At 42.6% G+C, this 24,852-nt stretch overlaps 1 protein-coding gene and 1 long non-coding RNA gene across 3 annotated transcripts; both read left to right on the forward strand.

Moving 5' to 3' along the window:
• The first annotated feature begins 746 nt into the window (after positions 1–746).
• On the forward strand, positions 747–16,720 carry LOC148851456 (uncharacterized). 2 transcript variants are annotated; one of them, XR_016099282.1, is made up of 3 exons: positions 747–952; positions 2,324–2,377; positions 16,303–16,720. It is a non-coding gene; the product is annotated as an uncharacterized LOC148851456 (long non-coding RNA). The 2 variants fall into 2 exon arrangements; XR_016099283.1 differs by lacking the exon at positions 16,303–16,720 and adding an exon at positions 4,151–4,630.
• Positions 16,721–21,980: 5,260 nt separating this feature from the next.
• On the forward strand, positions 21,981–24,596 carry LOC148851457 (developmentally-regulated G protein 3-like). The gene is given in 6 exon segments (XM_088945684.1): positions 21,981–22,012; positions 22,061–22,357; positions 23,505–23,603; positions 23,605–23,694; positions 24,125–24,176; positions 24,283–24,596. Coding segments are annotated over 6 exon segments (621 nt in total). The 3' UTR covers positions 24,334–24,596.
• Positions 24,597–24,852: the final 256 nt, after the last annotated feature.

Consider the following 24,852-nt stretch of genomic DNA (forward strand, 5'->3'; position numbering starts at 1 on the left):
GCGGGGCCGAGCTTGAACACAAAACCATGACCCAAGCTCGGAATTTCTGGGCCGGGCTGGGCTGAAATGATCACCCCTAAATATTAATAAAATGACAGTGGTATAATAAAATATTAATAAATTCATAATAAAAGGGCAAATATATCATTTATTAAATAATAATAATAATAATAATAATAAAAGTAAACATAAAAATATTAATATAATATATATTAAATAATAATAAAATACTAACATATTAATTGTAAAATATTAATAAAATAATAATAACAAAATACTAATAAAATAATAATTGTATATTCATAAATATTAATAAAGTAATAATAAGATAATAAATAAATTAATATAAAATCTAAAGTTTTCAGTTAATTCAAATTCCAACTCCAAATGAACCAAACAATAAGAATCGAAATTTAAAAGCAAAGTAGGTTAATACATGAACGGCTTGAGTAGAGAGGGAGTGCGGATTTGTCGCTCACAAAATCCGCCGCGTGCATTAACATCTCCGTGTACTTGTATGATTTTATTGATGGGAGATATCCTTAATACACGGCTGCAAGTTTGGACAAAATTCGAATTCCTAAAAACGGGTAGACGCCAGGATTGGGCTTTCGTGAGTTTGTCAAAATTGCAATGGACATTCGGATTCGAATGCAAACGAATCAATTTAGATCTATCCATATCCGTTTCGATTCGATCCGATTGCAGCCCTAGCCGTCAGAGTGTCGGACCGGTGTGGTTGCTCCGTCGTAACTCGTAACTATCAAGTCTCCATCTAACCAACATCACTCTTCTCAGTTTCTGAATTCTGATTATCGGGCAGATAGAATCATACAATCGTCGAAAACCGACTATTGTATTGTTTCTCTGTGATAATCAGAAAAAGCTTCTTCTCTCGCGTCCTTCGACAATGGCGACCGTGATGCAGAAAATTAAAGACATCGAAGACGAGGTACTACTCGTTTTGGAACCTAACCCACTTTTCTTATCTGAAAACCCCTAACTTCATTTTCGTTTCAATGATTTACGTCGATTAAAACTTGCTTAACGAAGACCATCCCTTTGTGTAGCTTTCAATGTAATCATACATTCTTGCCTTTTTTTTTAAGGTTTTACTTCTGTACAAACAAAGGTAGATAATTGCACAATATTTTTATGCTCAGTTAAGCGGCATGTCTGGAAACTTATTTTGAATGCTAAGTACTTGGGTTCTTCCATTAAATGAGCATGCGTTGATAATCTTTTGCGTGCTTGGGAAAGTTTTACCAATTTAATCTGGATAGTCAAATGGTAGCAAATAATTCTGTTGTTAGGTTTGAAGGTTCCATTTCGATTGTCATCCACTTATTTTTATTTACTCTGCAATTTTTTATGGTATTTGATTTATACGTGTTGCTGCCTAACTGAGAGTAAGAGGAGACTCCAACGGTCAAGTTAATCAAGTGATTAAGAGGGGCCTGACCAGGCTTGAGACGAGGGTTAGACAAGGTCTCGAGAGCAAGATGGCTTTACCTTGAGCTGGGCACCCCCTTTTATACTTGACCTTACCACTGTGTGGTTGGATGCAGTTAGAGGTGAACAGCCAGGATCTCATCTGTCTGATGCCACGTGGCATGATCCTGAGCCTTGCCATGTGCGCCGACATCACTTGTCCCCCACTCTCGAGACTGTAATGGTCGATCCCTGTTAAGCACTTGACTAACTTGACTATCGGAGTCTCCGCCCCTAGGATAACACCCGGGGCGTTTGACGTATGCTCTCCTCTTACTCAGGTTGGACTTATCGGCCTCGGATAGAAGCAAAGTTACCTTGTTGGGACCTAGGCAGCAACAATATGCATGTAAAATTCACTTTGAATACTCAAGCATTTCAACTTTCTTCGGTTAGTATCTTGCTTTTTCTTACGGTGGATTATATAAAAAATTGGAATTGCTTCTTTTAAGTATTAATATGACAGTCTTCTGATCTCCTTCTCATGGATTTTGAATGTATAATTAAAATTAAAAGATTTTTAAAACTTTATTATTTTTATGTTTATTAACTACTATCGTCTGCATGTATATTTTCTTCTTGAAGAACTATCTTGCCTCAACTGATTTAAAGTCCATTGCAATGATTGGCCTCCTTCCTGCTTTTATTTTTATTATTATTTTTTGAAGTTGTTTTCTATTCTTTTATCATAATTTATATATTTTTCTTATTCATAAAAAAATTATATATTTTTCTTCCCTCACTTAAGAACTTCTTATGATAGCATTGTGGTAGTCGTAGCACAGGGCTGATGTGGTAAATAATGGTAATGCTGCTTACTTGTTTATTGCAGATGGCTAGGACATAAAAGAACAAAGCGACTGCTCATCACCTTGGTTTGCTAAAGGTATTTTTCTTTTTACAACTCTGTGTCTTTGCTAGAAGCTCCTATTTTGGTGGCTACCAATGTTTTAAAAGTGAGAGGCACAAAACAACTGTAAGGGCTTCCAAATGCCTGAGGTGCAAGGTGCAAGCCACAAGGTGATGCATGTGCCTTAATGAAGTGAAGCACAACTTATAAAAAAACCACATATAAAAATATGCAAATCTGGATTCTATATGAAACAAAAAGCACATAAACCTCCATAATGGCATAATTTAATACCAAAAGATATGATATGGGCATATCGTATTGTATCATTGGGTTTCCAATACACCTTTTTAAAGGTGTTTTCAGGTAACCGATATTTTTATTGATTAAACAATATAAAAATGTGTAAGAATGAAATTTTGAAAAAAAAACTAAAAAATAAAAATGTGGGGTAAAAAGTATTGATACACCCCTGCTGATATGTTTGGGTGTATCGATATTTTAAACCTTGCAATCTATAACCATATTTCTAAAAATACATTGATAATAATATCTATTAAATGATTTAATCTGAATACATAGAAGACTTTACAAATCCACAAAGGCATTAAATGGGTTAGAAGGTGTGCAAATGGTTTAGCTGACTCCCTAGCTAAACAAAGGTTTATGCAAGGTGCCAACCAGCTGGTTGGTAAGGCCTCCTGCTGGTTGTAACAGAGACTTGGGATCGAATCCCGCCTGCACCTGGGTTGGGGGATGGGCTACCCCCCTGTTGTGTAGCTCTCCAAAAGAAATGAAAAATGGGGTTATGACTTGTGAGGCAACAACTATTCTAGACATCCATGTAATTTGGGGTTTGCAAGTAGGGATTGACACTCTGGTTAAAAAAGTGTACTAATCATTTCTTCATTCCAAATATTATAATAAAATCACTTTTTTATTGATAAAAAAATCCACAAAGGCATTAAAAAGGTCAAATTCATTATAACGATAGAATAAGTAAATCATAGGGAAGGGAGAGGAATAGATTTGAGTCCGTGTTTCAGTGGATCTCTATTTCATTGAAGAAGTATATCCTCATCATTATCATTTAAGCCTTGTTTCAACTATGAGGTCGGCAACATGAATCCCATTCCTCCATTTTGTTTTATTCAGTGCCATATCCTTGAACCACACACACACACGCACACTAGGTGTGCAGTTTGAGTGGGCTTGGGTTGAATATTTGTTAAAATTTGGTTGGGCATGTGATGGATCAACAATTAAGTTTTGGGAAGATGATTGGTTGGGCATTGAGAAGTTTTGTGATCACTGCCCTTGGCTGTACAAGTTGGGTATGAAGAATAGCTCCGTCGCAGAGAATTTTGAGATCAATCAAGGTAGAGTAGTTTGGTGTCCAAAATTTAGGAGATCTCTATTTGATTGGGAAATTCAAGAGTGTGCAGGTCTTCTGGAAAAATTACAATCAGTAAACCCTCAGGTGGAAAGGAAAGACTCAAGATGGTGGGAAGAACAAAAAAATGGTTTATTTTCATTTAAAATTCTTATATCAGTCTCTCTCAATGTCAAGCGGGGATGTCTCAAAGTTGAAAGGCATTTGGGGAAACCGTATTCCTCCAAGGGTGGAAGCTTTTGCTTGGATAGTATCTTGACTTCGAAATACCTTCAAGGCAGAGGTTTTCACTTGACTTTGAAACACCTTCATGGCAGAGGTTTTCACTTGGCTAGCAGATGCTACCTTTATGAGAATGCTCTTCATTTGCTGGTTGAGTGCTGTTTCTCCAAGCTCATATGGGTTTTTTTCTTTAGGCTATTCAAAGTGGGTGGATGGTCTCCCAATTCGGTGGAGGAAATTTTCCCTAAATGGCCTAAGATAGCTGGGAATGACAACACAAAGGTCACTTGGAGTTGCATTCCTTTTGCAGTCTGTTGGGAGCTTTGGAAGAAGGGAACATGAGAGTTTTTGATGGAAAAGCTCGATCAAGGGATCACATAACACTCCTATGTGGCAAACGAGTCATGGATTGGATCCTGATTCTCCCAGAGTTCGAAGGAATCTCAAAGGAAGATCTTGGTGCTGGATTTTGGAATAACTTGCAGCTGGCATGATGTGTTTTGTTTTTTCTTTGTTGTCTGTATGGCCTATGCTTATTGTATCGTCTTTGTATTTTTCTCTCGTATTTTTTCCTCTTTTGCTCCTCTTTGTAGGGTTCTCCAGTGATATCTCATCACCTGCAGATGTACTGCTTTTTGTTTTAATAAATTTCTTTCTATTGATTACCAAAAAAATATTGCCGAAAAGTTTATTGATTAAAGGGAGTATTCAAAATTTCATAAAGCATATGAAAGGAGAAAGAAACTCCTCCAATGTAAGCTTGTCTTACAGAGCCGGTCCCAAGCCTGGATAAAGGAGGAGGGTTGTGTCTGATTAGCAGTCAGCACTAAAACTTTTTTTAAACCCTCATGATCATGCATCCTGATTTGTGATTTTGTGCTCATGTTAAGACGTTTTCCGGAAATGACGTGCTGCACCTTAACCCGAGTGTAGTGTCAAATGGAAGGGTATGCATGATGCATTTAAGCACCAACAATTAAACAATGGATATGACAGTTTAGCTAAACAAGGTGCAGAAAGGGATTCACTGTTTTGGGCTAAGCTGTAACTTTAGTGTCTTCTTTTCTCTTTTTCTTCTTTTTTCCTTTCATGAGGCTCTTTGTGGCTCTTGGAAGATAAGTGTGTTTGTCTTCCTCCTGTAAATTTTCTACTGATGATTTAATGAAAGTGTTATTGATAAAAAAAAAAAAATTAAACAATTGATATGACATTAAACAGAACATGATAGCAAAACAGGATTTATGTAGCTGATCCCATATAGTTGAGTTAAGGCAAGAGATTTGTTGTATTCCATGGATGTGACCCTTTACTACCCAGAGATCTGAATTACATAGCTGATGAGTTAGCTAAATCGGGGGTTTATAGAGATTCCTTGTATAGGAATAGAACACTGCCTCTGTAACTTGTGGGCTTTGCTCTGATTATGACTTTTCCATCACAAATTGGTTGTCAGCTTCCTATTATAAAAGGAGGGGTTGGTCAAGCTTTTGGAGCAGAATTGATATTTAAGTGTTTTTGGATTATTGTTCATTCTACATATTGTCATACTAGAGTCGGCTGATCCTAGACTCTTTCTCTTCTTTGCTTTTTTATTGAATATAATAGAGGATTCCAGCTCTTCTAGTTTTGTTGGTTAGCATTGTTCCACAAAGTAAAAGCTGTAACCTTACCTTTAAATTTCTGGGCTAAGAGACTTGTTCAAGGACTTTTGGTAATTAATCAAACTTAGCCTACCTTTCTGTTCTGCGCTGCTTTAGCATGGTCTGAGAGCCCAAACCTGATGCTTTGCAAATTCTTCAACCCGAGCTCATCTGAATACAACAAACACACACTTGTCACAAATGTTTTTTCTTGTCTCCTCGTCACTTAGTACGATTTAGATGTTGGGACCTGGCAGCTCATGTCAAAGTTTGTACTGGGGGGCTACTTTGTAATTAAATTGTGAATCCCCATCGGGGAATGGTTAGGTAGCATTTGCTGGCCTATATTTTTCTGTATATTTCTGTACATGTTCAATTTCAGTTAATAAAATGTGTTAGCGTAGGGGTATTTCTGTCTTTACTTTGATTGATGTTGCTGATCTGTAATGTTGTGTTGAAACATGTGCTCTTAACTTAAGTAAGGGCACATAGGTATTTTCAATTATGTTTTAATAATAATATAAATACTTACTGGCCGACTGGGAGAAGTGAGGTTGACTCTTTCAGTTCGAACCAGAATTCTCTCTTCTCTCTTTCTCTCTTTCTCTCTTTCTCTCTTTCTCTATCACTCTTTCTTCTTCTACATAACTGAACTCAGTCAGGCCAAACTCTAAGGCAGACCTGAATTCTAACAAAATGTTTTGTTACCTTTCAAAAAAGTATGATGTTAGATGTCTTCCGTTCCTAAACCTAGGAAGTTGGGCCTTAATGTCGCTAGAGGGGTGATAGGCCCGAATTTTTTGTTGTATTTTGTGCTAGAGGGGTGATAGGCCCGAATTTTTTGTTGTATTTTGTAATTTTAGTAGCAGTTCATTCTACTTTTGGGTTTGGATCAGAGGTTAGTTGGACTCATGTTGCTTCTTTAGTGGAAATTTTGCCGAGGTCCTATTTGTGGAACCAAGGGCTTCAAGTAACGGAAAAGTCTTTGTTTTTGTTTCTTTTAAAAGTTATCAGAACATTACTCGTGCACTGGCAATAATAAGCAGGTTACTTGGAAGTTAATAGACCATTAGATAGGTATAAAACACATTAGAATATACAAGAAACTAAAAAAGACACTTATAAAAAGCATTTGCCTTGGTTGTGCTGAGCTTCAGCATAGGTGTGTCATGCCTGCCTTTTGAAAGTGGTTTGCTTGGGTTTGAGTGAGGCACATGCCTTAAAATGTGCTTTGCTTGTGTGCCTAAGCGTGCCTTTCAAAACACCTAGGCTTTTTTCGTGGGCACGTTGTCCGTTCACCACCTTCACATGCATAAAAGTTCATTTTTGCATGAAGGTGTGAGGCAAATGACATTGAAAACTAGGAAAAAGCAATAGCAGGTTTTTGCATGTAGGCTTCCATGGGTCAAAAGTTTGCAATCTGAGTATCATCATGATACCTGTGGAGTGTTGACGTCTGTCTACAATTGTTGGTGTCTGAATGCCTTGGTTTTGGCACTCTTGGAAGGCTTATTGGTGTATCTATTTTTCCATGATTCTTTGTATTTAGACTTTTTTTTTATCAGCAAAAGTAAGATTTATTAAATTAACTTAGAAAGTATGAATGATCAATACAACTTGATTAACCAAAGTGTTAATCTCCTCTTACAGGCCCAAGTTACAAGGTGCCCAAAACAAATGCTGCCTCATAATCCCTTGTTTGGCTAAGGAGTCAGCTAACCCGTTTGCACTCCTCCTAACCCACTTGAATTCAACCTCTATTTCTCTTGCTCGTGTTGAGTCAGGTCCACGTGGTGCTGAACTGTTGCTCGTGCTGAGTCAGGTCCACATGTCATTGTCTCAAGGGGTCAGGTCAAATCATCCTCCATCAATTGCCCCTCACTCCTCGGGCTAAGAGTGCTACCTTAGTGTGAGGAGTTCATGAAGTGTGACGGGTGGATTTGACCGAAGTTCAAACTTGATTGAATGCTCGCATTAAATGCATGCGCAGAAGTCAGGGGATTTCTGACGTTTCAAACATGGAGAAATGCGCCGAAGCGGCTCTTAACTCTGGATGTCGTGCAACCGTCATTACCTCAATCATGGGAGACGTGCAGCCAGTCACATTTCGGTTTCAGAAGACATGCGGTCAGCTTGACTACGAACCGCCAGATCTGTCTCAATCTGGGCCGTTGATCTAGGGGCACAGTGGCTATAAATAGGAGGGTCCCCATGCCTCATTTTCGTTCACGCTAACTTGCTGTCTTCGGATTCTGAGGTTGCGCATCCATCTAGTCTGCCTGAGCTCTTATGTTCACACTGTTTCATCTTTCAAGTGAGTCTTATTCATTTTGTCAATCATGTCTGGGTATCCGTACCACGTTTATCCCCGGGACGGTAACCAGGACGACGACGCCCCCTCGAGCTCAGGGAGAGCTTGGGAGCAGGCTCCGGAGGCTCGGGAGGCCTCCGGCGATGTGGCTTCTACTTCTCGGGGTAGAGAGCCTGACACCTTCGGTCCCTCCTCTATGACGATGGAGAGACTCAGATCTCTTGTTCGCTACTTTCACCTTCCTGGGGACCTTATCTACGGTCTCCCCTTTGGTAACTTTCACTGGGAGCATGGTCCCAACGACATAGTAATTTTCTAGGAACAACTCGAGGTTGGCCTGCGTCTTCCCCTGCACCCCCTAATAGTGGAGGTGTTGAATCATTTTAACCTCACCATTGACCAGCTCCATCCCAACGCCATCCGGAATGTAGTTGGGACCATTTCCTTGTGTTATGAGTATTGCCTCCCCCTTGATCTCGATATCTTTTCTTCCATTCTATGCATTAAGAATGCCACTCCCAGAGCGCCTCCGGAAAGGTGTTCTTATTACTTTTCTCCCCGCCGTGACTTTAAGCTCCTGCATGACCTGCCGAATAGGGTTCCTGCCTGGAAGCGAGACTATTTTGTGGTCCGTAACCCCAAGGGGTGGCCCTTCCCAACCTCTTGGAGGGGCGCCATTCAGGACCCCGAGGTTGAGTTGGACCCTGAAACTCGGAAAACGCTGCTGTCCTGGGCAGCTGTAGGCCTTCTTTGTTCAGATTACTTGACCAAGGAGAAGCTTGTGCAAGCTGGCCTGAGTCCGGGTAGGTTGCCTTTTAGGTTGTGTAGTGCCTTGTAAAAATATATCATACATTTTCTTTTTCTTTTTTTTTTTTCTTTTTATTGGGCTAATACCTTGTGGTTTTTTGGTAGCCATCATGTCTGGTGTTGACACGTGCTGCCTTCTTTCTAGCAACCAGAAGCGTAAGGCTAAGAGGTCGCGTCCTGACCGAACTCCCACTTTTGGGGGCACTGAGTTCGAGTCTGCTGAGCTAGACTTTGTTTCTCCACCGCCTGAAGTTCCACCGGCCCCATCTGAAGGAGGCGCCGGAGAAGGTGGCCTCGAGGAGGGCGAGCTCCCGAGACAAGGGGTTTTTCCTTCTAGTCCTTCCCACCCATTCCCCTACCCGTAGTTCCCGGTAGGGAACTGGGAGGGTGTCAATGACTACATCGTGGCTGGGCGGAAGAGCCGAAGGGCAATCTGCCACGAGGAGGTCGCTAGGTGGGGGGAGATGGAGCCCAAGGCGCTCGTCGCGTTTGCCGCCTCTCACTGTATGGTGGTAAGTGGTCTTTTCTTTTTCTTCTCGTTCTTTCCTTTCTTTTGCTGTTCTCTGACCTTAGTCTCTTGGCAGGTGAACACCGCCATCCACGCCATGGCCCTCCAGACCAACATCCACTCCGGTGACGCTCGCAATCAGAGGGCCAAAGTCCAGAAGTTCCAAGGCGAGCTCAACCAGGCCCGAGGCGAGCTCCTTCAGGCTCGCAAGGGAAGCGAGGCTTAGGAGCTACTTGCCCGTGACCAGGAGGCACAGATCGCTAGGCTTTTTGAGGAGAGCGCGCGCTACAGGGAGGAGTTGTCAAAGGTGGCAGCGGAGAGGGAGCTCCTTCGCCAGCAGCTTTGAGACCTGGAGTCTACACTTCTGGACCGAACTTGGAACTTCGACACCATGGTGGAGGCCGAGCGGGCTAAGGCGGTTTGGGACTTCAAGGACCCCCAGGAGTATCACGACCTCCAAGTGGAGTATGGCTCGAGCTCGTATCGCTCTGGATTCAAGCTCTGCTACTGGTTGGTCCGAAAGAAGTTCTCTGGGCTCAACCTCGACGGCATCACAATGAAGGGCTTGGCTCCCGAAACCACGGACCAGGCAAAGGAGGAGCCTGACTCCCCGGAGGACAAGGACGAGGTGGAGGAGGTGGACCCTTGAGGCTGGCGGTCCTTCTGATTTTCTGTTCTTCTGACTGACTTTTGATGGTTCCTGGGTGCTAGAACCCAGTTTTCAAAAATCTTCTTCTTGGGCAGTTGTGCCCTTTTTTACTTCTTGTTGGACTCAGTTTTTATTTATGCATTAGTAATGAAATTTTTCTATTTCTGCTAAGTATGATGTGCTCTTTTATTTTTTGCCAAAGTGACCTCATCACTCGAGCTATTAGAGCTACATACCCGAAATAGGATGTTTCGGTGATTATTACCCCGAACTATCCCTCAATGTTTCGAGGCATTTTGATAGTATACCGTGAAGTAGTTACCGTGCATGCCTGAACTGTATGTTTGTAGGTTGTACCTTATCCGGTCCAATCGATGTGTTGAGACGAGCTATGCTTCGTAGGGTTCAGCCCCGAACTGCTTATGCCTCTGATACTTCATACTTTGCCTTCGCTGGCAAAGCGGCTAAGTATTTCATCGTGTCGAGGTCTCGGTTAGCTCGGTGTTTTAGCCCTTAGGCTGAGGGGGTAACTCATAGTCTACACTTGGAGTTTGCCCATGCTATGGAGGCGACTGGGTCTCATTGCGCCGAGGTCGTGTTAGCTCGGCATTTTGGCCCTTAGGCTCTGAGAGTGACGCATGGTCTACTCAGTAGTTCGCCCATGCCATGGAGGCGACTAGGTCTTATTGTGCCAAGATCGTGTTAGCTCGGCATTTCGGCCCTTAGGCTTTGGGAGTGACTCGTGGTCTACTCAATAGTTACAGGTAATACTGCCTTAAGTTGACAATATTCCATACCCGAGGTACTTGTTTCCCTTCAAGGGTTTCGAGCTCGTATGTTCCTTCCCTGAAAACCCGTTTCACTCAGGTACCATAACTTTACGAAGGACCAGGTCGCCGACGTGGAGGTTCCGCTTCTTGACCCTGGCGTTATAGTACCGAGCTACTCTTTGCTGGTAAATTGCGGTCCTGATATATGCAAGGTCCCTTACCTCATTGAGTAGGTCGAGGTTGGTACATAGCTCATATTCATTTGCCTTGTCTTCATATGCTTCTAGTCGTAGCGAGGGAACCTCGATCTCAGCTGGGATGACTGCCTTGGTGTCGTAGGTGAGGTTGAAGGGAGTTTCTCCTGTGGCGGTCTTCTCGGTGGGTCGGTAAGCCCACAGAACACTGGGTAGCTCGTCTGCCCATAGTCCTTTAGCTCGGTCTAACCGTGCCTTTAGTCCGCGGAGGATAGCTCTGTTCGTGACCTCTGCTTGACCGTTTGCTTGAGGGTGTGCGACCAAAGTGAAGTTCTGTCGGATCCCCATGTCTTGGCACCAGTTCTGGAATTTGATGTCCTCGAACTGCTTACCATTTCGGGCTGTGATCGTTACAAGAGGTTCAGCTTCTACCCACTTGGTGAAATAATCCACTGCTACCACTAGAAACTTCCTCTGGCCTGTCGCTGGTGGAAACGGTCCAAGTATATCGGTGCCCCATTGCGTGAAAAGCCACGGGCTGGTGAGATACTTGAGATCTGCAGCGGGCTGATGGTGGATATTGGCATGCTTCTGGCACTTGTCACACTTTCTGACGAGCTCAATAGCGTCTACTTTCATTGTTGGCCAGTAGTATCCCTGTCGTAGTGCTTTTTGGGCAAGGGCCCTGCCCCCCAAGTGTCCACCGCACAGGCCCTCATGAGTGTCGCGGAGTACGAGCTCGGCTTCGGAAGGTCGCAAGCAACGCAAGTAGGGGAGCGTGTAGGATCTTTGGTACAACCTTTTGTCTATCATGACGTATTTGGCCGCCTGACGCTCTACCCTTCTGGCGGCATTGCGATCTGCAGGGAGGGTCCCGTGTAGCAGGAAGCTCACGAGCGGGTCAATCCAGCTCGGCTCTGCTTGAACGACAGGAGCGACCTCCTCTGCCCCCCGAGAATGCTAGGCCGAGGTAGGTTCTCTATGTACACGGTTCTCATGGTGTTATCACTGGTGCTGGCTAACCGGGACAGGGCGTCGGCCTCAGCGTTCTCCGACCTCGGGACTTGCCTGATGAAGTGTGACTGGAAGTTGAGCAGAGCCTCTCTTACTTTGGCTAAGTAGGCAATCATAGTCGGTTCGTGAGCTTCGTATTCTCCCGTGACCTGATTGACCACGAGTTGGGAATCGCTGTAGATGATAATGTGCTTGGCTTTCATTTCTTTGGCTAGAGCTAGCCCGACTATCAACGCTTTGTACTCTGCTTCATTGTTGGATGCCACGAACTCGAAGCGTAGTGCGTACTCCAGTTTCATGCCACTTGGGCCGTGCAGAACTATTCCGGCTCCGCTGCCTTGTTGGATCGAGGAGCCATCTACGTGAAGGATCCAGGGCTCCTCATCCCAGTTCGCGTGTGGCCTAACTAGGAGAGATGCCGCGCTGGCTGCTATCTCACGGTGCTCGGACTCAACCGGCTTGGGAGCTTTGGGCTCGCTCGAACTGGGGGCCTCGTGCTCAACCGGCCTGAGGACTTCGGAGCTGAAAGTGCACTCCGCGACGAAATCTGTTAAGGCCCACTTCGTCAGTCGACCAGAGACCTCGGGCGTGAGTAGGACTGGGGATAGCAATTTGTGGCTTGTATTGGAGGTCGTACTCGCTGAGCTCAACGGCCCACTTCGTCAGTTGACCAGAGACCTCGGGCTTGAGTGGGACTTGCCTCAGGGTTTGTTGGTGAGGACGATAATAGTATGAGCTTGTAAGTACGGACGGAGCTTTCGGGCTGCAATAACCAGTGCATACGCCAGTTTTTCTATCTCTGGATATCTTGTCTCTGCTCCCTACAACACTTTACTAACATAGTAGATAGGTCATTGGACCCGATCTACTTTTATTAGTACCGAGCTGACCACTTTGTCACTTGCCGATAGGTACAACTCTAAAACATCGCCCTCTTCGGGCCAGGTTAAGACTGGTATGCTAGCGAAGTACTTTTTGAGCTTGTCAAATGCGAGCTGACAATCTTGGGTCCATTCAAACCCTTTGCTTTTAATTGCTTTAAAGAAAGGTAGGCAGCGATTTGCCGACTTGGACATGAAGCGGCTATTCGGCCATTCAGCCTCTGAACCTCCTTCATTTTTCGGGGTGGTCTCATATCTAGGATGGCCTTTACTTTGTCCGGGTTGGCTTCAATGCCGCGCCGGTTTACGATGTGTCCCAGAAATTTACCCAAGGTGACGCCAAAGACACTTATTCGGGTTTAGCTTCATATTGAATCTACGTAGGATTTCAAAAACTAAATTCAAGTCTTGTATTAAGTCACATGAGAACTGGGTTTTGATGACAACGTCATCTACATAACATTCTACCTTTTGGCCAATCAATGGCTCAAACAGTTTATTTACAAGCCTTTGAAAGGTCGCCCCGGCATTTTTTAGCCCAAAGGGCATGACCTTGTAGCAGTACAGGCCAAGCTCGGTTATGAAGGCAGTCTTTTCTTCATCTGTCGGGTCCATCCTGATCTGGTTGTAGCCCGAATAGGCGTCTAGAAAGCTCAGCAACTCATGCCCCGAGGTCGCGTCCACCAGACGGTCAATCCTGGGGAGTGGGAAGCAGTCCTTTGGGCAAGCTCGGTTCAGGTCGGTGTAGTCGACGCACATGTGCCATTTATCGTTAGCCTTTTTGCAAGACTCAAGCTGGTCACCTCGCACTATCCCGATTCTGAAGTCTGTGGGGAACTTCATGGCCAAGTAGTAAGTGGACACCGCAGCCCGTAAAGCATGGGTAATCAGCCGACTTACTATGGCGTTATATGGGGAGGGGGTTGCGATCATTAAGAAGTCGTGGTTGAGTCTCACTATGCTAGGCCAAGTGCCAACCTCTACGGGTATTGTAATCCTTCCCAAGGGCCTGACTTCTTCTCCGCTGAAGCCTACCAAGGGAGTATTCGTGGGCTTTAGGTCGCTCTCTTGGAGCTGTAGTTGGTTGAAGGCTGCTTTGAAGAGGATGTATGTTGAACTGCCTGAGTCAACGAGGACACGCCTGACTTCGAAGTCGTTGATCTTCACCTTTGTTAAGATGTGCCGAATAGGGGTAGTTTAGTCTTCTTCTGTTTATTAAGTAACTTGCTTATGTGGCAGTGTTATTACAGTTACTCTGCCCCACACTTAAGTAAGGTCATTTCTGTCTTTGTAACTATGATTAGAACCTAATATAGATTAAGGGGGTCGACTGAATGGGTAACCCCATCAGATTTTTGACAAACCCTTCTTCTTCTTCTCTTCTTCTTCTTCTTCTTCTTCTTCTTCTCTTCCTGTTCGGACTACTGTAGCAATAGTCAAAACATGGTATCAGAGCAATGCTCCGGACCTAAGTCAGTTGGTAAAGCACCTCAGCACTGTTCGTGACTCTTCACCTTCGTTTCTGATCAGTCTATGGAGAGAACTGGTTCGCCCTAGGTCAGAAACAATACAGCTTGTCTCTCTGCTGCGCATAACCTTCTTCAACAAGGAAAGTGACTTCAGTAGTGAATGGTTGATTGATATTCTCAAAGGAAGGTCGGTTCTCTCTTCTTCTAGTGTTACTTATATTTTTGGGTAGAAACCCTACAAGAAGCTGTTGTACTGAGTAGAGCCTAGAGAACTAGGTTCATTGTTGCCCTAGGAAGGGCTGTGTGTGCAGTAGCCGAATGTGTAGGGCTGCTGTAAGTTGTTGTGTAATAGCCGAATGTGTAGGGCTGCTGTAAGTTGTTGTGTAATGCCCTCTTGATATGGTATAAGGTAGAATGCAGTGACCTTGCCGAACTCCTTGTGGTTGTGTAATGCCCTCTTAAGTGTGTTAAATAAGTCTGAACTGGGTAAGCAGATTTGGCTGTGTTGTGGTGCTTGAGTGGTTGTAAGAGGGCCTCTACTTGTGATTAGTGAGTGGTAAACTGATGCTTATGTGGGACATAAGTGTGTGAAGTCAGCAGTAGTGTGAATAAGAACAAGTGTGTGAAGTCAGCAGTGGTGTTTAGAGGCTGCAATAGGGGCTGAAATATCAAACTGTGAACAACATCAATCAGCTTGTAGCTGAGAAGTAAAGTTAGAGACAACTGTGAAAAGGTACAATGACAGCAATAGGAGATGGCTACAATGATCAGAAACCTAGTGTAGTAATTTCTTCTGACTACCTAGGAGTACAAATGACCTCAATTAAGCTAAATGGGGAGAACTATGTTCCATGGGATAAATCCGTGGAAGTTTTTCTCAAGGCAAAGAAGAAAGCAAAGCATGTTAGAGATGAGAAGCCACCGGTTGACTCTCTAGGGTTTGATGATTGGGAACAAGAAGATGCTCAAATCATGACTTGGCTGTGGAATAGTATGGAACCAAAAATCAGTGCCAACTTCATGTTCCTTGATACGGCTAAGGATATATGGGAGCATGCTAAGAAGCTATATTCTGGACAAGATAACACAACAAGAGTATATCAGCTGTATCAGGAGTACTTTGATTTGCAACAAGGAACCAAAACACTAGAAGAGTACTATGCCTGCATGAAGAATATAAGGAATGAACTCAATGTCTATCATCCCCTTACTCCAGATATTCAAGTTCAGCAACAACAAAGGGAGCAGCTAGATGTTACAAGATTTTTAGTGGGGCTGAAGTCGGAATATGAACCAATTAGAGCTCAAATATTGGGGGGCTCTACTCTTCCTACACTTGAGGAAGTTTTCTCAAGACTTCGTAGAATCTCTTTGGGCCAGACAGAGAACCCCACACAGTATGATAGATCAGCACTTGTGACAGCTAGAGGTGGTGGACATAGTACAAGAGGGGGAGGTCATTCCAGAGGGGGCCATGGCAATTCCATGATTGGTAGGGGTGGCCATGACTCAGGGGGAGGCCGTGGTAGAGGAAAAAATAACTCTACAAGGAAGTGTACTCATTGTGGTAGGGATGGACACATAGTGAATTTCTGTTATGATCTACATGGCCCTCCCTCTAAATGGGCTAATCATGCTGTAGCAGGCGACGTTGCTATTAGTGACAGTAAACTGGCAGACCTAACTCCTTCCATATCTACATCTACTTCTGGGAGGGAGATGGTGAGTGTTCCGCGTGATGAGTATGAACGATTCCTTCGAACTACTTCACAGCATACCACTGCCACATATGCCCAATCAGGTATCGTTTGCATGTCATCTAAAACTCCTTCATGGATTATTGACTCTGGAGCCTCAAATCATATGACCGGGACCCCAGGTGTGTTCTCTTCTCTTGCTGAAATCTTCACACCACAAATTGTTACACTTGCCAATGGGTCCTCATCTCCCATCTGTGGTGTTGGTAATGTTGACTTGGCTTCTGTCCCTTTATCATTTGTTTTATACGTACCTAAGTTTTCATTCAATCTTATGTCTGTTAGTAAAATAACCAAAGCTCTTAACTGTTCTGTTACCTTCTTTCCTTCCACTTGTGTTTTTCAGGATCTCAAGACGGGGAAGAAGATTGGTGGGGGGCATGAAGCTGGTGGATTGTATTACCTTGACGGCGGTGGATCTTCAATTGCACTTCAGACTTCCCTTACTCCTCTACAATGGCATTGCCGACTGGGACATCCATCTCTCAAGGTCCTCAAGATGTTGGTTCCATCATTGAGTCAGTTGTCAGTTTTACAATGTGAGTCATGTCAGTTTGGTAAACACCGTCGTGTGTCCTTCAGTCCAAGAGTTGAGAGTTGTATGTTGAGTCATTTTTCTTTGGTTCACTCAGATGTTTGGGGTCTGATCAAAATAGTCTTATAATGGGTACAAGTATTTTGTCTCCTTTATTGATGATTGTTCAAGAATGACATGGATTTACTTAATGAAAGAAAGAAGTGAATTATTTTCCATTTTTCAAAAATTTCATGTTGAAATACGTACACAATTTGGTGTTCCAATCAAAGTTCTCCGTTCAGATAATGGTCGTGAATACTTTCTTACTGCATTTCAACAGTATTTAGAACAGCATGGCATTATTCGTCAGATCTCGTGTGCTTTCACCCCTTAACAAAATGGGGTGGCTGAACGGAAGAATCGTCATCTTCTTAAAATTGCTCGGTCTATGCTTCACCACATGCATGTTCCTAAACGGTTTTGGAGTGATGCTGTACTCACTGCATGTTTTCTCATTAATCAAATGCCCTCTTTTATTCTTCATGGTCGGTCCCCCTTCTCCATCTTGTTTCCCACTTTATCTCCGTTTCCATTAACTCATCGTGTCTTTGGTTGTGTGTGCTTTGTTCATAATCTGAGTCCTGGAATAGACAAGCTAGATGCACGCTCAATTAAATGTGTCTTCCTTGGCTACTCTCGGACTCAAAAATGGTACAAGTGTTACAATCCAATTTTGTTTCATTATCTCGTCTTTCTGCATCACATCGCCAGTTTGTTTCACTTTTGTCTTCTATTTCCCTACCTAACAATGTTCAAGAAGCTCTTAGTTCACCTGGATGGCGGCAGGCAATGGAGGAGGAACTTTCTACTCTTCAACATACTCAAACGTGGGAACTTACTACTCTTCCACCTGGGAAGCATGCTGTGGGCTGTAAATGGGTGTATACTGTGAAATACTTGCCAGATGGTAGTGTGGAGCGTCTGAAAGCCAGACTTGTTGCTAAAGGTTACTCACAGGTGTATGGTGTGGACTATATGGAGACATTCTCACCGGTGGCTAAAATTGGTTCTGTTCGTGTCTTAATTTCCTTGGTAGCTATGAATGATTGGCCTCTCCTTCAACTTGACATAAAGAATGCCTTTCTCCATGGTGATCTAGTGGAAGAGGTATATATGGAGCAACCACCTGGGTTTGTTGCTCAGGGGGAGGGTGGTAAGGTGTGCTGGCTGAATAAAGCAATTTATGGGTTGAAGCAATCTCCACGTGCTTGGTTTGGGAAGTTCAGCGAAGTGGTGAAGAGTTTTGCAATGAAGCAATGCCAGGTTGATCACTCAGTGTTCAGCTATGACTCAGAAGCTGGGAAGATTTTATTAATGGTCTATGTGGATGATATTGTCATCACTGGTAGTGATAAATTGGGGATTGGCAAATTAAAGGTATTTCTGCAAAATCATTTTCAAACAAAGGACCTTGGAACATTAAAGTATTTCTTGGGAATAGAGGTTGCCAGGTCAAAACAAGGTGTGAATCTGTGCCAAAGGAAATATGTCCTTGATCTATTGGAAGAAACATGATTATTAGGTGCAAAACCGGCTGAAGATCCTGGAAGGTATAGACAACTAGTGGGAAAGCTGAACTATCTGACTATCACGAGACCCGACATCTCCTTTGCAGTCAGTGTGGTGAGCCAATTCATGCAGAACCCTCGTATACCTCACTGGGATGCAATCCTTAGAATTGTGAGGTATCTGAAAGGTGCTCTAGGCCGTGGGCTATTGTATAAACCAGGAGGAAAACTTGAAGTAGTTGAGTATACAGATGCAGACTAGGCAGGCTCAGTGAGTGATAGAAGATCTACTACAGGCTATTGCACATTTCTAGGAGGAAATCTTGTAACATGGAAGAGTAAAAAGCAGACGGTTGTAGCCAGAAGCAGTGCTGAAGCCGAATATAGGGCCATGGCTCACACTACCTATGAATTAGTGTGGTTGAGGAATCTCTTACAAGAAATTGGGTTTCACATGGATAAACCTATGAAATTGTACTGTGACAACCAAGCTGCACTACATATCTCATCCAATCCTATCTTTCATGAGAGAACAAAGCACATAGAGGTTGATTGCCACTTTGTGAGAGAGAAGGTTCTTGCCAGAGAGATAAATACAGAACATGTGGGCTCCAATGACCAGTGGGCAGATTTGTTTACAAAAGCTCTAAGCTCAGGGAAAGTGAACTATCTATGTAACAAGCTGGGATTATATGACATATATTCTCCAGCTTGAGGGGGAGTGTTAAGATGTGCCGAATAAGGGTAGTTTAGTCTTCTTCTGTTTATTAAGTAACTTGCTTATGTGGTAGTGTTATTAGAGTTACTCTGCTCCACACTTAAGTAAGGTCATTTTTGTCTTTGTAACTATGATTAGAACCTAATATAGATTAAGGGGGTCGACTGAATGGGTAACCCCATCAGATTTCGACAGACCCTTCTTCTTCTTCTTCTTCTTCTTCTTCTCCTCTTCCTGTTCGGACTACTGTAGCAACAGTCAAAACAACCTTTATGACGAGCGCATCATCATGGGGGTAGTGGACCCTGCGCACGTCATCTTCTGTGAAGATGGAATCTTCCAACCTTGGCCGCTTTGGGGGATTCTGCTCTTCCCTGGCAGCTTCGCGAGCTGATGCGCGAGCTGCGGCTGAGGCGCAGCCCGCCACAATCGAGCCTCCAACCATGACGTGGATGGTCCCCCGAACTGATCTCTCTTCGGGGGGCTGCTTCTGCGGCTGTTCCGCTTGCCTGTTGGACTCGGGAGTGTCTCTACTCTGCTCCCCTTGCCGACCTGCTTTATTATTATTATTATTACTTTGTACAAAATTTCTCAAATATCTGCGACAGATGAGTTCTTCTATCTCATCGTGGAGATTTTTACAACTTTCGGTGCTATGACCGTGATCTTTATGAAAGCTACAATACAGATTTTTATTTCTAACATTAGGGTCCGCCTTCAGTCGAAGTGGCCATTTCACTTACGGGACGTCCTTGATCGCCATGAGGATCTCAGCCCGCTTCGCGTTGAGGGGTGTATAGTCCCTTTTTGCTGTTGGAGCTCAGAAAGGCTGACTTGGCTTTGCCCCCGAGCTTGGTCCTTCCTGCTGTCGCTCTGAGCTGGGGTCTCTGGTTCCCTCTTCCTTTTCTCAAGGGTTTGCTCGCCCTTCTGGTTGATTTCCTCCTCCATCCCTATGAACTGATCCGCGAGCTTGACGGTCATGGTCTTGGGTTGATTGACAACCACGTGCCACTTGAACTCTTTGTGGGTGATACCTCGCTTGGCTACGATGAGGCGAACTGCGGGATCTAGGTTGGGTATCTGTAAACAAGCGTCGTTGAACCGCTTGATGTAACTTCGAATGGATTCCCCTTCCTTTTGAACTATGCCGATGAGGCTTTCTTGAGTTCTTAGGCACCTTTTGTTGGTGACGAAGTGGGAGGTGAAAACTTGCACAAACTACGCCCAGCTTCTTATCGAACCAGGCGCAAGGTTACGGTACCATGTGAGGGCTACTCCTTTGAAGGTGGTGGAAAAGGCTACGCACATGCAGGATTCACTGCATTAAGTCCTCCAACTGGATCTATCACTCCATCCATCAGAAACCACAGATTGGACTCCCAAGATTAACAAAATGCACGTAAAATTGAAAATGAGATCCTCACTTCATTCCAAAGATGGCCGAATCAACACGAATACAAGCTTAACTGCAAGGAATTCAAAAAATAGAAAGAGCAAGAAACCAAATCAACTCTAAAGAAGTTGAAGATAAATCAGGATAATTTAAGACTTTCAAAACTGTTCTTTTATTGCCGTTAAAGAGGAACTAAAGAAACACGCTTTTACACTATTATCAGAGAAATTCCAAATCTTGGTTAAATAAAAACTTCGAAACTGTGCTTATTCTTTGTCTTTCTGTGACAAAATGAATAGAGGTTGATTTATGCAGAAAAACAGAACAAGCTCGTGTTTGCAAATTTTCTACCCTCTTCCACGCCGTGCATACGGTTTTGGACCCCTGAGCGTAAGCAGCCTACTGGCTACCGCTTGCCTATACATAAACGAACATGATATGCGAATGGAATTGATTCGACAAAAGTATATCTTACAAACCTTGGTTTTAATTTTTGATTTCTGTAGGTTTCAAGTCATTATAAAGCTATGGAGATTGGGAAGAGCTGAGCTTTAAATCGAAGCTTGAGGGTTTCTGTGTGTTCTGGAAGTAGGAGCTTCTGCATCAGAGATTTGAGCATTTTGATTGAGTTTTAGAAAATTTGTTTTACTCTGGTAAGTTCACATGAATTGTAATCGTCTTCCTTTGGCTCTTGCCTTGATGGGTTTTCGTCATGAAATAGTCCAGAGAGCTTGCGCTCTATTTCATTTTCTTGAGAAAGAAGATGATGAACTGTATTTTATTTTCAAGGGTAATTTTGACATTTTGAAAAGTCTTAAATCGCACATGAGGTCACGTGATATATATAACTGACGGTCCACTAACAGTAGGTATTATATTGTCGCATTTTGAAAGTTCGGGTACTAAATTGGCACTCGGCTTAAAGTACAGGGTACCTATCGGGAATTTTCCCTATAAACTTTTAATATAAAAAGAATATTAAAACAGGTCACAGGTAACAGGTTATATATTACTGCTTGAGACCATATGGCGTTTGGGCGAGGTGAGCCCCATAAAGCGCCTACACGCCTAGGCGGGTGCCTAGGTGTTGCCTTGACAACTATGAGCATACCTAGATGTTCAGTCATACGATCTGAAACCGAAACCATAAAGTAAAGCAAGCAATATTTGCCTTTGTTAAGGTAGCTATATTACAGGATGAAGGAATCAAATGGAGGATTTTTTTCATACTCTTCACGGGTAATAGAAGCCACCTCTTTCCTTGTACTACCTAGAGCGGATATCTCAAATGATGATTTCAGGACTGTTCAACAACATGGTTGGTTTTGTTTTCAAAAACAAAACCAACCATGTTGTCAAACACCCCCTTCATGTTTCCAGATGAATCTTCAGTATCTTATTAGCCAAGCCAAAAAGGTGGACCATGAAGATCATAGTAGAAATTGATTGAATACCCATTTAGCCTGCAATAGGTGCACTTTTCATGGACCACCACGACCATTTTTACATCATCCTCCCCTTGACACCCTGTAATCTTGGCCAATGAATTTGAGAATGTAGGTTCAAGTCTGAGAGTGGCCACTTTGTGCAAAAAAAAAAAAAAAGCATAATGCTAGGTCTGTATCTAGCCCACCCTTCCAAATCCCCTTTATATTTCTAGGATAAATGTCATTGTTTTAGTCATTTGGCAATAATTTGGTGACTGTTCCCTGATCAATTTTTATTTCCATTGAACGTAACTGATCTGGCAGTACTTTTGTTAAATGAGATCTTCCATATGATCTTAAATTATCTTAGTTCTTCGCTGATGTTCATAGTTTTGGAAGGCATGCTGTCTACTACTGATATTTTTGTGCATCAGTAAGCATTATTTATGGTTTTTCCTCAAAATTTTATCTTTCTTTGCAGGTTAAATAAAGAACCACCTAATCTGACCTTTAGGAAGAAAGATAAGGGTGGAATTAATTTCACATCAACAGTGGCAAACACGCACCTAGACCTTGAAAGAGTGAAAGCAATTTGTAGTGATAGAATTCACAATGCTGATATCTCTCTTCGGTATGATGCAACTGCTGATGATCTCATAGATGTTATTGAGGGTAGTAGAATATATATGCCCTGCATCTATGCTGTCAATAAGATTGACCAAATAACACTTGAAGAACTGGAGATTCTGGACAAACTTCCTCACTACTGTCCAATCAGGTAGTCCTATTGCTGATTATTGTATTTTAATTTCTAATTGTATCTTTAGCTTCTCCAGTTATACTTTTATGAAAATTCTGAAATTTATTGCAAAAAGGCACAATAATTTGTGAGTTGGAACCATGACTATGGTCAAAGTTCAGCAGATTGCTTTTGGCATATTTCCATTACAGCACTGAAAAGATAAAGGACATGCCATCAGCTCTAATAGTTTTCTATATCCAGGATTGCTAGGGATTGAAAGAGCTGCAATTGAAGATTGGGGCTTAGCTGAAGCGCAATCTTTTCTGCAATACATTGCCCAGTATCACTATTTCGTGGACAGAACCACCTGAAACTAAATTTCAATCCAGTTTCCTTTACTTATCTAATAGAAAGAAATCTAAACATGAAAGCAAATCTTTTAGATAGTCCAAGACAGAATATGAACAAAGAGGCTTTGACACCAGTTGGATTATACCATGTGTGACCAGACACCAGCCTACATGGTTGTCCACCCACCCTGCCACACCTTTAACCATGTGAATTGGTGATGCATGATAGACCCGTTGAATATGAAAAAGAAGATAAGAGTAACCCAAGTATCAATACCTTGGCTTCTATAGACTCTCTGGAGTTGTGTCCCAAATCTGAAGACACTCCTAGAAGAACTCCTACTTATACATGTAGGTGGAATGGTTATAAAACTGAATGGAACTCCAAGGGAACCATCTAGAAATAATACTTCTTGACCCATTATAAGGTTTTTTTTTTCCTATTGTTAGCTGGAAAGTTTATTAATTTATGAAAAATAATCGATTGCAAATGAAATGTTAGGCTAGTCCCAGCTGACAGCCCCCTAACAGATTCCATCATAGCTTGTGATCACCCATTGTAACAAGTTTGACACAAATTCCTACAAAGGAAATACTTTTTAACAATTAATATGCTTTAACAGTTAAAATAAGTCCTAATAGAATATGCCTGTATTTGTTTTCTGCTGTTATGCTCTGATTTCTTGGTTTTTTACTGTGGCATTTGATAGGACCATTTTATCTCTTTCTTGTGCTATCTATTAAGTAAGAATTAGGTGACTGTTCGGTTTATGTATTTTTGGCTAGGAATGCTTCCTACCTCTTAATTTATCTTAATAATATGGTTTCTGAAGTGCTCACTTGGAGTGGAACCTTGATGGACTGCTGGAGAAGATATGGGAATACCTCGATTTAACCCGCATATACACAAAGCCCAAGGGGATGAATCCAGACTGAAGATCCAGTATTCTTGTCATCAAAATAGAGGACTGTTGAGGACGTCTGCAACAGAATACACAAAGACATGCTTAAACAATTCAAATAGTAAGTGTCCTTTTCATTCACCTTTATATTGTTTTAATTTTTTATAGTGTGGAAATGAAAAGTTACGAAGAAGCTGTGAACTGACCCCTTCCGCACCAGTGGCATTCATGCAGATGAAGATCAACATTTAATTGGTCTCAGAAAAGAAATTCTAGAAATTCATATGTTGCTTCTGTATGATTCATCTAATTAACTTTGTGATGTGATTAAAAGATTGTAATAAATAAGCTTGGATCATCAGAGCGGAACCTGGTTGGGCTAAGCAGGTAAGTCATAAGTGGGATTATTGGAACTCTCGGTCCCAAATTCCTCCATGTGCAAGATTCATGACACTGGTGTGGAAGTTGGCTTCTTTTCATTTTCACGGTAGTATTTGTTTTCTTGGTTTCATCTTTCCCATTTCCCTCTACTCATGCCATGATTTGTTCAGTGCATTGGTTTGGGGATCAAGCGTGAAGCACAAGCCCCAGAGAGTGGGGAAGGTTGGTTATCTCTAACATTTGTAGAATGCTGGGCTTTAAGTTTTCATTTCCCCCTGTTGTCATTCATGGATTTTTTGGTGATAAATGTTTGTTTGACACTGCTCAGGAGCATGAACTTGAAGATGAGGATGTAGTTCAGATAATTAAAAAGGTGTGACCAAGGGACATGAAAGTTTGGGAAAGATCTACACTGGGTGTTTCTGCAAAATGGGTTTCAGAGTCGGTCACAAAGTTACGGTGGAAGATGTTCTGATATTAAGAAAAGAAAAAAAATAACTTAGTGTTGGTTGCTTCTTCCCTTCCATGAATGCCATTGAGCTTGGTAATTTAGGGTTTTTCTTACAGAAATTCACCCACGTATAGATTTGCCTAAAACCGTTTTAATGAGTTAGTTATTAAAAGGGATAGATGTGTTCACCATTTTTTTTGGTTGCTATTGGCAAGAATGTGGTATGTATTATATAGGCCAAAGAATAGGGATTTTTCATCTTCAAGTAAAAAATAAAAATAAAAACAAAACAAAATCAAGGCCATTGCTCTGTGCAGTGATAAGATCTTGGCTTGACAAGCGTGAAAAGAGGGGATCTTAGTGAGTGAGAAGGGTCACTTCTTGCATGTAAGAAAATGCAAAAGCCTGCAAGTCTGTTGGGTCCGTGTCCAGTCCAGACCAATCCAA

The sequence above is a fragment of the Nelumbo lutea genome, chromosome 5, assembly GCF_056320005.1.
Source record: "Nelumbo lutea isolate HS-2025 chromosome 5, American lotus-T2T, whole genome shotgun sequence".
Classification (NCBI taxonomy): domain Eukaryota; kingdom Viridiplantae; phylum Streptophyta; class Magnoliopsida; order Proteales; family Nelumbonaceae; genus Nelumbo; species Nelumbo lutea.